The sequence below is a fragment of the Gymnodraco acuticeps genome, unplaced genomic scaffold, assembly GCF_902827175.1.
Source record: "Gymnodraco acuticeps unplaced genomic scaffold, fGymAcu1.1, whole genome shotgun sequence".
In the NCBI taxonomy this organism is placed as follows: Eukaryota; Metazoa; Chordata; class Actinopteri; order Perciformes; family Bathydraconidae; genus Gymnodraco; species Gymnodraco acuticeps.
Window position 1 is genome coordinate 2108001 of NW_022990198.1, and position 12314 is coordinate 2120314.

Genomic DNA, 12314 nt, shown 5'->3' on the forward strand with positions numbered 1-12314 from the left:
TTTAAAACTTATTTTCCTCTTTATAATATGTTTTATATATTTGAACTGGACGGCAGATTTTAGTCATCAAACATCTGGATAATAAGTTATCGGAGAAACAAGCTGAGCAAAAGTAAGCGGTAGCCAAACAGCATTGGCCAAACACTGACTATTTATTCATGTGAAATTGCTTTAATGGTTTTACTCACCATGTCTTTTTTTTTTGGAAAGGAGGAGACCCTCGGCTTTTTGATATAGACCTCCTGAGCGTCTGGATCTTAATGAGAGAAACATGGAAAGCAAATATTAGTAATACAGTCCAAATCAAGATTAATACACTGCAACTACAGATACCATGTGTGATACCTCATGTATTTTGAAGAATCTATACATTCACTTGAGACGTCAGAATCATACTTTTCAAAGGATGCAAAATTACATTTATATTCACATCATTTATTCAAAACCTACATATAACTAACATTAAATATTGTTCACCAAATTGCATGGTGTGGATCTGTGTGCAGTGTGTGTTTTATGGTATTTCCTTCTACAATAAGTTACACACAGGACTACAGGACTACCTTGTATGAATAAGACACACAGGTTACACCGGAGGCTCCTGTGTTGGCATTATGGGTAATTCATCCACTTGTAATAATATTCACTGAAGAATAAGCACTTTTATGTAGCGATATTGTTACATCTACTTGGCAAAGTTGGTGTTTTCTAACTGTAACCACCAACTTTTTCAAGGGCAGCCATAGCCAACACAGAAAACTCTTCTGAAACACTTCTGTTCTATCTTTATCTCTTTTGCTCACATTTACACTTTGTGTGTGTTTTGGAGATCACGGCATGAGAAGGGATTTCACCTCAACTAAAGCTCTTCCCTCTCCATCAATGCCGACGTTTAATTGATGTGTGTTACTTTCTATTCCATTCCTTTTCTATACCCTTCCGTCTATCTGGTATCCATCTTTCTTTCACTTTGCACTCTCTGCTCCACCATCTCCTCTCACTCTTCTTCCTCTGCTCCTTTTTCTTCCTTTTCTCTCCCTCTGTCAGGTTCCTGGTCAGCTTCATGGTGGACGCCAGAGGTGGCTCCATGAGAGGGAGTCGTCACAACGGCATGCGCATCATCATCCCGCCCAGGAAGTGCACGGCGCCCACCAGGATCACCTGTCGCCTGGTCAAGAGACACAAACTGGCCACGCCCCCTCCGATGGTGGAAGGAGAAGGCCTGGCCAGCCGATTGGTTGAAGTCGGTCCTGCAGGAGCTCAGTTCCTCGGGTGAGACTCACATTTATTTTTTTAACTCACCAATAGTGTTGCTGTTTGTTTAATTGCTTTTTTTTCTGGACTTGACTTCTTATTCCTTCCGCTTCTTGCCATAGCCATCTCATGCCATCTGCGTTATATTTCTAAAGTGTGAATGAGTCTATGTGAATGTTTAGGTGGAATACATGCTGTGTAATTTGCAGTTAAAGTGTAATTGTTGCAGTGTGATAACCCTCGAGCATTAAGTCCGGACATTGGCAAAGTAAAGGCAACATTGCTAACGGATGTAAACTGTGGAAAATTAAGGACCATGGGAAGAAAATGAATAGTGCACATGTTTTAGTTTTATATACATTACAACCCTATGTCAGGAAGTTTGTCAAAGCCAACAGAGATAGATTTGTCTCAACTGAATGAACATGCTTTCACTCCTGTTTCATTTGCATAATTACAGTGTTAATACAATGCAACATGCTGTGTATGTCTGCATGTCCAAAGATAGTTCTGAATTAGATTGCAGCTTTGAGACACACATTTCTGTTACTATTTCAGCTCGTTTTAAAACTGGAGTAGTTCATCTAATTTTATGAAAAATAGTAAAAAGACAAAAGTAAAAAGATTATGCTTTTAAATAGACAAATGCAACAGAGGTTTTCTACACTGCAATATTACTTTTTTTCCTACTTTAAGTTGAAATCCCTAAACTTACAGTCCTAGTGAATCAGGCATCACCCTATTTGGTGAAAACAGCAAATGTGGTTTTAGATGCTTCAACAAAGGAGTATGTGAAAATGTAAGTTTGCTGCCTCGCATCCATAGCTCTTCCTCTTACTGCTCACTTTGGCTGCTCTTGATTCTTCCATTACTTTCTGCAATATTTGTAATGTAATTTCTAACAGCTGTCAAAAATGCCGCACATTACGTCTTTGCTGTCTTGTTTTTTAAGCTCATTTTCAATGAACAACAGCGGCCAACGTCAAGCTCACTGAAAAACACATTGCATGTCCTGTGACAACTTCATGATAAAAGTCGCTTGTGTTTCAACAATTAAATGCTTTCAATATGAATCTGCTCAATCACCATTTGGTAACCTTGTTTGGTAATAGAAAATGGCTGAACAGAATTTAAATAGTTTTTCCACCGGAGCGTATTATCTTCAGAAGTAATTACATTTGTTAATATTAGATGTTGATACACCATGTGTGTATACCAACCAGAAACTGTTATTGTGAGTGTGTATTTGCTGTTGCTGTTGTCCCTGATGAGTGCTGGACAATAGAAACAGGAATTAATTTAACGATACAACTGCAGTGTGTGCTGTTACTGACTTTACAAGTGTGTGTATATGTTGGAGTGCGCGTGTTTTTCATTATCTTGTGGACGCAGTAAACTACATCTTCCCAGAAAGCTGCCAGCCCTTAGTGAAGGCGAGAGCCTGGTTAGTCCAGTGCTTCAGCTGGGACCCAGAGGAACTAGATTTGTTGGGTAGGAACCAAACATAGCACCCCCCCCCCCCCCCCCCCCCCCACACCTTCTCCTCTCCTTTACGTACCTCCCACCTCCCCCGAGGAAGCAACATGACCCGGGCTGACTCATGCTGAAGGATATGATTATTTTACCCATCTCTATTGATTTGTCAGGATACAGCATTACTGCTACATGGTTTCACGTATTTTTGGGAAGAAATCAATGACGTAATTAACCTTTTGAAGTGAGGACAATTAGTTACTAGTATTACATTACAAGTCATTTGTATGATTTGTATTAGCCTTAATAACATCTTAGGGTGAGACATAAAATATAGATTTTACATTTGATATTTTATAATTCTTCCTAAAACTACCCTTTAAATCCATGACGGTTATTTTCAAGCCACTTTCATTCAGAGACCATTGTATATATTTTATTTCAGAACCTTTCAGTGGGCTTATGACGTCCCTGAAATAAGACGTTTTGATTGGCTGTTTGGACTTGACTGCACTTGTTGGGCATGAGCCTTTTCCTCCTCAAGCCGAGCATCATCCTGCTTCTCATGACCGCTGTTACTTTACTTCACCTTTTAGGTTCAGTTGTATGTCATCCCACAAAATGTTTGTGTAATTTATTTACAGAGACTCATATAATATAGTAATAACACAAAATGATACATTTAAATGAATAACTACTTGGCATTGAACCTGCAAGATGCGATCCAAACATGAGGTTTTAATGATCGTTTATTAAAGCAAATGTTATTAAAGCAGAAGGCTGTAGCTTTTTTTATTTCCTTTTTTATTTATTTTAAAGTGAACTCTAGTTTTAGAGCAATTGATAACAGCACAGAACTAGAAAGTCAAAAAGTGCTAGCAGTTCGATTTCCGAACAAGTGATTGATTAACTTTGATAATGCAAGCATATTTTCTGCTAATACTTTTGTACCTTTACTTGACACATGACTTGTACTTGTAACTGAGTATTACTACACTGTTGTGATACATATGAGTTACATATTTGAGTACCTTTTCCCTAGACTACAGGTTTACAAGTGAGGTACCTTTTCACCGTCTGTGTACAACCTAGATTCATTTAACTTTGTTAGAAAATTGTGAATATAGTTAATGTAGGACTTTATCACTCATAGAAAGACGCTGATTGAGAAAAAAGTACTTACAAACATCATTTTGTGACTTTGCCAAGGGAATGATCAATAACTATGGTTCCTCTGTGTGTCCTTTTGTACTCTCTACTCTGAGGTAAAAATGGTCCTCAGACTAGAGTACGTTCATCCTTCTCTCTTGTGTTGCCATCGTGCCTTGTTTGAATAAGGGCTGTGCAGCTTTCTCACCTCATTCCTCCGTCTATTTCATATCAATTCATGCCTTACACTGTATGACACACACTGCAAGTGTCCCTTCAACTGCAGCACGGCCACCGCTATCATTTTAAAGATCCTCTGTCATCAGCTGAACCACAGTTCATTCATACCTGTAAAGTGTGTTTCTGACATCAATGTTCTTTAATGTTCCTTGTTCATATTTCCCTTGTAGAATTAACAATCTGAATGGATTTCATCTTTCATTAGTGATTATCACCCCCCTATGTATGATGTATCCTCCATTATTTGTATTTCAGATTTGATTTAGCAACTTAACCTCTACTTTCTTGGTTTACCCGTCACCTGCCATTGCATTCGAATACGATTAATTACATCTTGCTTTCATGACATGCTCCTCACCAGGCCTGTGATTGTGGAGATCCCTCATTTTGGCTCGATGCGAGGCCAGGAGAGAGAGCTGATCCTGCTGCGCAGCGAGAACGGGGAGAGCTGGAAGGAGCACGTGTACGACTACAAGACTGACGACCTCAGGCAGCTCCTCAGTGGGATGGATGAAGGTGAAGCACAAGTTCAGATTTCTTTCTTTTTTTGTCAAAACTTTGTCTTATAATGCCAATCAGCCAAGTCTTTTTTATGTCAAGGTGATTTGGTAATAACATTTCCTAAACCATTCTTTCAAAAGTCTTTATAAATTATATGTAATGTCTTCAAAAATTATAAAACATGGGAAGTAGTTTTTGTTTTGTTTTTATTCTTTCAAATTAAATGATATAGTGCTTTTTAAGTCCCTCTATGTAGACTGATTTGGCATCACAGAACGATGTCAATTATTCTGAGCATTAGTTTTTGTATGTAGAAAATGTATTAGCCAGAGTCTCTGTACCTACCTGGTATGTACTGTTTTTAAAAGGATGCAAGTTATGTAATCACAAGCACTGAGACAAATGTAACATGTGTGATATTGGGCTATATAAATAAACATTGATTGATTGACAAGACAATGTAATTAAAGTAAGTTACTTGGAGAGAGTAGACCAAGAATGCATGCCATCCACCAAGATGCATGACATTTTGGCAAGTAGTTTCCCTCTAATCCTGCTGACTGACAATCAAATGTTAAGCAAGACCAACCTTATTTAAGGAGGTTAGAAAGATTCAGACTCATGTCTGATTCTAGAAGTACTACAAACTGAGCTGTTTTGTAGGTTGGGAAAATAAATGATTTATATTTCACATGTTATATATTGTAAACTGTGTATGTTGCTTCCCTGTAGAGCTGGACAGTCCTGAGGAGCTGGAGAGGAAGAGAATCTGCCGCATCATCACCAAGGACTTCCCACAGTACTTTGCTGTTGTGTCTCGAATCCGGCAGGAGACCAATCAGATGGGACCAGAGGGCGGAACTCTGTGCAGCCGCAGCGTCCCATTGGTTCAAGCTTCCTTCCCTGAGGGGGCGCTAACCAAGAAGATAAAAGTTGGACTGCAGGTGAGTTCAAAGTCAACTTTAATGTCAATCTTTCTGTGGGTTTGTACAGACAGAGAGATCGAAATAACGTTTCCAACAATCCCGAATATAAAATACAATAATACAAATATACAAATATGTATACATATGTGACCCGCTCTATGGAAATCAGTCGGAAGTCGCAGCGGCTCATTTAAAAAATAAACGTGGATTTGCGTAAGAAAATAGTTTTTCGAGGTTCAGGTGTTTTGTTTGATTTTAAATAAACAAAGTCTTGGCTTTCAGAATATGAAACTTTTATTTCCAAAATCACACGATAAATACATTTTTGAAGCTTGTAAAGGGAAGATGACAGCTCTCACTCGCCACTGTGCTGTTCCTCAGCGCCGCCCCCCCTCCCTCCGGCTGACATTATGAATGTAAGGCGTATAGTAATCATAGATAACACGGCAGGGTCCGTTTTCATCTGATTTCAATTAAACAAAGTCTTGGCTTTCATAATATTAAACTTGTTTCGGCAAATTAATAATAATAATAATGGATTACATTTTTTTATTTAGAGCGCTTTTACAGGTGCTCAAAGCGCTTTACAATTACACATTACACATATTAGACATGTAACATTACCCACAGGAGCAAATGCGGGTAGAGTGTCTTGCCCAAGGACACAACGGCCTGACGCAGTGGCGGCCGAGGCGGGAGTTCACCAACGCCCCCTGATCTGATGATCAACGCTCTAACCACTGCGCCAAAACCGCACGATATTCAGATGATAAATACAACTTTGAAGCTTGTACCGGCATAATTACAAGCGGAGAACGGAGTAACTTGACGTCACAGCAGGCACAACAACAGCCGGTGTTTCTCGTGAGTGTTTTCCCCGGGAAACAAACACAATACACACAAATGCAAAATTACACAAACACACACACACACACACACGTATACACACACACACACACACTTCCCCCAGTAATCCAAAAGAAAATATCTTCCCTCCGTACTATTTTGATCATTTGCTCCGCTAATAATCAATCAGATCGATGGATTCCAGAGAAGAGGAAACTTTGAAGGCCTTTTTCTCAAAATGAGGACTCGGTGACAGTCATTATATAATGTGACATATTTTGCTTAATATTTGGAGTACAACAACAATCCTGATATCATTAGAAAGCTAGGAATCTCCTCTTTCCAACAGTGTATACAACTCAAAATGTGTCTTCGGGTCAATGCGACTGATTTCGATGGAGCAGGTCACATATGTATAAATATGTATATCATATACAATCAACAGACACATTTACACATATGCACACATTAAGATAAAACACAACAATAAATATATACAAAATAACAGTCTTTAGATTAGTTTAAAAAAAAATTCTAAGTCCAGTGTCAATTGTCCTTATTAGTTTTAATCAGTCTTTTTAGTTTTATATATAGTTTAAATTAGCTTAAATTCTGGGCATTTTAGTCTTAAATAAGTAAAAAATCCCTATATCTTCACTCAGAAGCTTTAAACAAACATACACAAACATTAAACACACATTACTTAATCCCCTCTCTCCCAGGCCCAGCCGGCACCCGACGACACTGTGAAGAAAATCCTCGGTAACCGGGCAACCTTCAGCCCCATCGTTACCGTGGAGCCCAGAAGAAGGAAGTTCCACAAACCCATCACCATGACAATCCCAGTCCCGCCTCTTTCAGGGGAGGGGCTTACCAACGGCTACAAAGGAGACTGTACGCCATGTCTCCGCCTTCTCTGCAGCATCACAGGTGTGTGTGACAGTACATGTATCAAATCAAATCAAGTTTTATTTATAACATTTATAAACGATTTTTGGTCGAGCCAAAGTGCTGTACATATAATAAAAATAGCCTACAGTAGAGACACTTTAGTTACAGCTAATACAATAGCACAGATTGTTCAGAATATCAGTATGAGAAAAAACGACACCCTCTATCCTTAGACCCTCACATCGTACAAGGAAAAACTTCCGCAGAAAAACCCATATGGCTATCTTTGTGAGGACCATTGATTTGTGAAGAGTGATTTTTAATTTTTTTGGGATATTGTGGACTGTCTTTACTCATTTAATTTGTTAAATGTATGTCAAAACTAAATTTGACATACATTTACAATAATAATACTATATAATAATACTTCCATACATGATGTATTGTGTGGAAGTTTGGGAGAACACATATAAAACAAATACACATCCTATCTTCATCCTGCAAAAAAGAGCCATACGAGTTATACATAAAACTACGTACAGAGAACCTACAAATAAATTATTCATCAAACTAAAAACACTAAAACTACAAGACCTGGTTGACTATAAAACTATTCAAATTATGTTCAAAGCCGCAAATCAACAATTACCTCATAATATCCAGGGACTTTTCACACGGAGAGAAAGCATGCACATGTTGAGAGGAAACTGCATTTTCAAAAAACCACCCGTACGAACAAATGCCAAACTTCATTGCATCTCATCAAAAGGTGTTAGTCTGTGGAATAACTGTAATGATGCACTGAAATATTGTACAAGTCTACAGTATCTAAACTGAAAGTATTATTTAGGAGCCAAATCATTAATGGTTATGAACAGGACCTGTAAAATCCCATTTGTTGTTATTTCTTGTAATTGTAAAAGTAATTTCTTTCTGATTGTTTTGTAAAAAAACAAAAAGCAAACAAATTAAGACAAACATGTCGCTGATGACGATGACCTAATATTTTATTTATAAGAAAAATATATGCTAGAGGGGTTTTTTTTAAGCTTCTTCTTGCCCCTGTTGAACATGACAGACTATTTGAGAATTATTGTTGTTTTTTTGTTTTTGTTGTACTTTGTTATAATTATTAATTTGAGTGAGAAAAAAAAGGAAAATATATATATATATTATTGTTGTATGTTTTTGTTTCTGACATGTTCAATAAATTGACTAAAAAAAAAAAACAATAATGCATAGCTTAATACGTTTAATATAAATGTCTGGAGGGGACCTTTATTTTAATTGTATTTGTTTACACTGACTGTAAACCTAGTTCTTGCATGGTCTACATTTCTTTTTGCAACTGATCAATTACTTTTGTTCTTTACATGTTGTTTTATTTGCAGTCTTTCCTACTTTGAACTGCAACGGCACATAAAATAAAAACGGTTTCATCTTAACTTAACTGGAAAATAGCTTGTCAAAAGAATATATGATGATGAAAAATGAATCAAACTCTTTCTATTCATCTTCCAGGTGGTACGTCCCCTGCACAGTGGGAAGACATCACTGGCACCACTCCTCTCACATTCGTCAATGACTGCGTCTCCTTCACCACTAATGTTTCTGCAAGGTGAGACACTGACTACATGCACACGCTTATACTCTTTTCCATCTGTTGTAGTAACATCTGTGTCTAAAATCATTTTATTTTCCATCTGTGCAGGTTCTGGTTAGCTGACTGCCATCAGATCCCAGAGACGGTGGGCTTGGCCATGCAGCTGTACAGGGAGCTCATCTGCGTGCCCTACATGGCCAAGTTTGTGGTGTTTGCTAAGACCAACGACCCAATGGAGTCCAGACTGAGGTGCTTCTGTATGACAGACGACAAGGTGGATAAGACCCTGGAACAGCAGGAGAACTTTGAGGAGGTGGCCAGGAGCAAGGACATAGAGGTAAATACAGAAATTATGGTATTATAAATGATTTTAACCCTTTAATAAAATTATTTTAGTGATTACTAAATTATTTTGTTTCAAATGTATGCAAATGCTTTTCCCTGTGTGAACAAGCTATTATCACTTGTTGTATTTGAATGCCTTAAATTAGGATATTTGTTCTGTCAGGTTAAACACCAGATATAAAGCAATTGCCAATTAATCAAATACCTTCATAATTAATTATTTAATTCTACAAATTCATGTTATTTATACAGCTACAGTTTCATTTGTGAATATGTTTCCATTTAAAACATGTAAAACAAAATGTAAAGCTGTTTTTTCCAAGATTATAAATAACTAGCATAACTATAAAGGCAACAGAAAGGAGTGTAAGGCTTAGAGTCAAAGTGGCCTGAGAACAGTCCTATAACTTAGGGCTACTTTGAAACCTTATAATGAATACTCAAAGAGTGATCCACTTTTCTTTTGCACATGATAAGACGTTCTTACCTATAATGTTCTCTCTCAGGTTCTGGAAGGCAGGCCCATTTATGTGGACTGCTATGGAAACGTGGCTCCTCTGACTAAAGGTGGTCAGCAGTTAGTTCTTAACTTTTACGCCTTCAAGGAGAACCGTCTGCCCTTCTGTGTCAAGGTACTGCATTTACACTCTTTACCAGCAACCTTCTCAGGCTGGAGTTGGGAGATCTATAAATCAACATGACAAAAACTTTTGAAGTTACTAAGAAGTATAAGATGTCACAAGAAACAAGACTTAATGAATTTGAAAGCAGGAGCAGAAACAACTTTGATGGTGATAAAATACCATGATTGTTTTAGCTCCATTCTCTAATGATGCATTACTCCTTCTCACACTAGCTTTTAATACAATAAACAAAGGTCCACGGGGTATAGTAACTTAGTTCCCTTTGCCCCTGATAAATGCTTCATTGATTGACGCGTTAACCTCATGTTCTCCATAATCAATCCCCTTGCAACATTTGCGTAAAAACTATTCTTGCTGTGTGTGAACTAGAACACCACTAATTGAAATTACAGAAGCAGTTTTCAATGTGTATAACATTACTTACAAATATATTCCTTTAGTCATATTTCCACAAATGTTCATTTAGCAAAACATGTCAGTGGATAAAATGTGAAAACAAGAGAAAATACAGAAATTGTATGTGCTTTATGTGGCATTTTGGAACTTTATCAAATTGAGATTTTGTATATAGATTCACCGTATTGTCATTGCACACCTCACACAATGAAGTGCAGTTTATTATCCAGTCAGTAGTGCAATGAGCAGTAGTTCAAAATGATTGTACACCTATTTTTTGGTTAACAGTAAGAGGTATATATGAATTCAGCAGAATGTGTACAGTATGGACAGTATGACATGTGCTGCAGTTACCAAAATACATAACACAGTTTGTAATAAGTATATACAGTATTAACTTATGAATACATCTTACAGTTTGTAAGATATTCACAATATGAACAGGATAGCCTCCAGGTAGTACATGCTTCAAGGGTACATTTCTTATTCCGTTACCTACTTGGCTGCACAAATAAAAGAGAAATATACAGTACATACACCACAAAATACACTGTATATACTGCTGTCAACTGCTGACATACACAATTGCATTTGGTAAAAAACACAAAAAAGACAACATTAAAAATAAAGTATGCACTTTTGTGTGGTAGAATGAATGTTCTAGGGTGTAGGGTTTACACACTGACGCACACCCGCAGTGCCACCTTTAAAATAGGAACAAGGTACATAAAGAAGCAATGTTCTCTCCTCAGGTGAGAGACCCCAGCCAGGAACCCTGCGGTCGTCTTACGTTCCTCAAAGAGTGTAAGACCATAAAAGGCCTTCCACAAACTGCTGTTTGCAACCTGAACATCACACTGCCAGCAGTGAAAAAGGTAAGGTAACCTGAATTCACCATTTTCTGTTTTCACCTCCATGACCATACTCGTGGTTAGGGTACTTTGGCCCCATTAAACAGATAGATGAATGCCAAACCACCGCCTGTGTCTTTTATCTGTTTAAAGCTTCTCTCTATGTAAATCAGTTATTTATGCAGTGGATTCTTTTCATTGGCTGTTTCATGTCGTCCCTACGTATCTTTTGATTTGGATGACATGCTTTTGGCTGAGCGCTTTGAGCAAAAAGGGCTTTTTTTTTATTATCGGGCTGGCTTTTTGTGGCTTGACTTCATTTGCTGTTTTTGCTGCTGAGTGTTGGCACTTTATTTGTTTGGTGTTGTCAAGTCTGTGTTTTTTGGTTTTGGTTTGCTGAGTTTGCTAAAGTGGCTTCTCTTCTGAGCTTCTGTCAATCACTCCTTTTTCACGCCCTGATGTTTCTTTTCCCCTGCTTTTCCATTATGTTACTCCCCCTGTTTCTGCAATGCATCTTGGGAACCAGGAAATGGAGTCAGATGCCGAGGACGAGGTAAACCACACCCTCCCCACCATTTGCTGTCCTCTGCGCTAGATCTATAGCGGCCCTGCTTCATCATAGCCATATTTTTTTCCGCTTCTACAAGAAACAATACAAGTTTCCTTGTTTAAAGCAACCTTTAGCTGCTAGGGTTTGCATGAAATATCGTAAAACGACGTGTGTTATGTCCAATCCTTATTCCTTCCGCTTTACAGTATGTAATACAAGTAAGTTTGGAGTTTAGATTTACTTATATTGTCCTTTTTAACCTTTAGTAACGTTACCAAAATAATGTTGCACTTTTAAGTACTTATCATTTAGAGTTTGTAGGGTTATCATGACTAACTTAAGCTAAATTGGCTATCTCTTGGCATAGTGACCATTTTGTTAAGTTGGAATATGCGTACTAAACATTTGTATGTTAATACCAAAAAATGCAGACCAATGGGTTAGCTTTAATTTGACATTGATAAGGTCCAAATGTTTGTCATTTGGCCGCACCGTATAATGTAGGGTGACCTAAACTAATAGGTGTTTGTGTTGTTTGCTATTGTTGCAGACTGAAAAGCCAGAGCGACGTCATACCTTTGCATCCCTAGCCTTACGTAAGCGCTACAGCTATCTGGCCGAGCCTGCACTGAGTGAGTTTTGACA

At 37.8% G+C, this 12314-nt stretch overlaps 1 protein-coding gene across 50 annotated transcripts in view; it reads left to right on the forward strand.

The window, feature by feature from the left end:
• Positions 1-12314, forward strand: part of LOC117547361 (ankyrin-3-like) — a 187857-nt gene that overhangs the window by 147290 nt on the left and 28253 nt on the right. For 24 of the 50 annotated variants that reach the window (XM_034218010.1, XM_034218008.1, XM_034218003.1 and 21 more), the window contains 10 exons: positions 1048-1272; positions 4478-4632; positions 5350-5561; positions 7112-7319; positions 8802-8898; positions 8992-9220; positions 9735-9860; positions 11021-11143; positions 11646-11672; positions 12220-12301. In XM_034218010.1, coding sequence (XP_034073901.1) covers positions 1048-1272; positions 4478-4632; positions 5350-5561; positions 7112-7319; positions 8802-8898; positions 8992-9220; positions 9735-9860; positions 11021-11143; positions 11646-11672; positions 12220-12301 — 1484 coding nt within the window. Of the gene's footprint in view, positions 1-1047; positions 1273-2646; positions 2746-4477; positions 4633-5349; positions 5562-7111; positions 7320-8801; positions 8899-8991; positions 9221-9734; positions 9861-11020; positions 11144-11645; positions 11673-12219; positions 12302-12314 lie in introns of all 50 variants that reach the window. The other 26 variants (XM_034218022.1, XM_034218025.1, XM_034218018.1 and 23 more) reach the window with 3 other exon arrangements.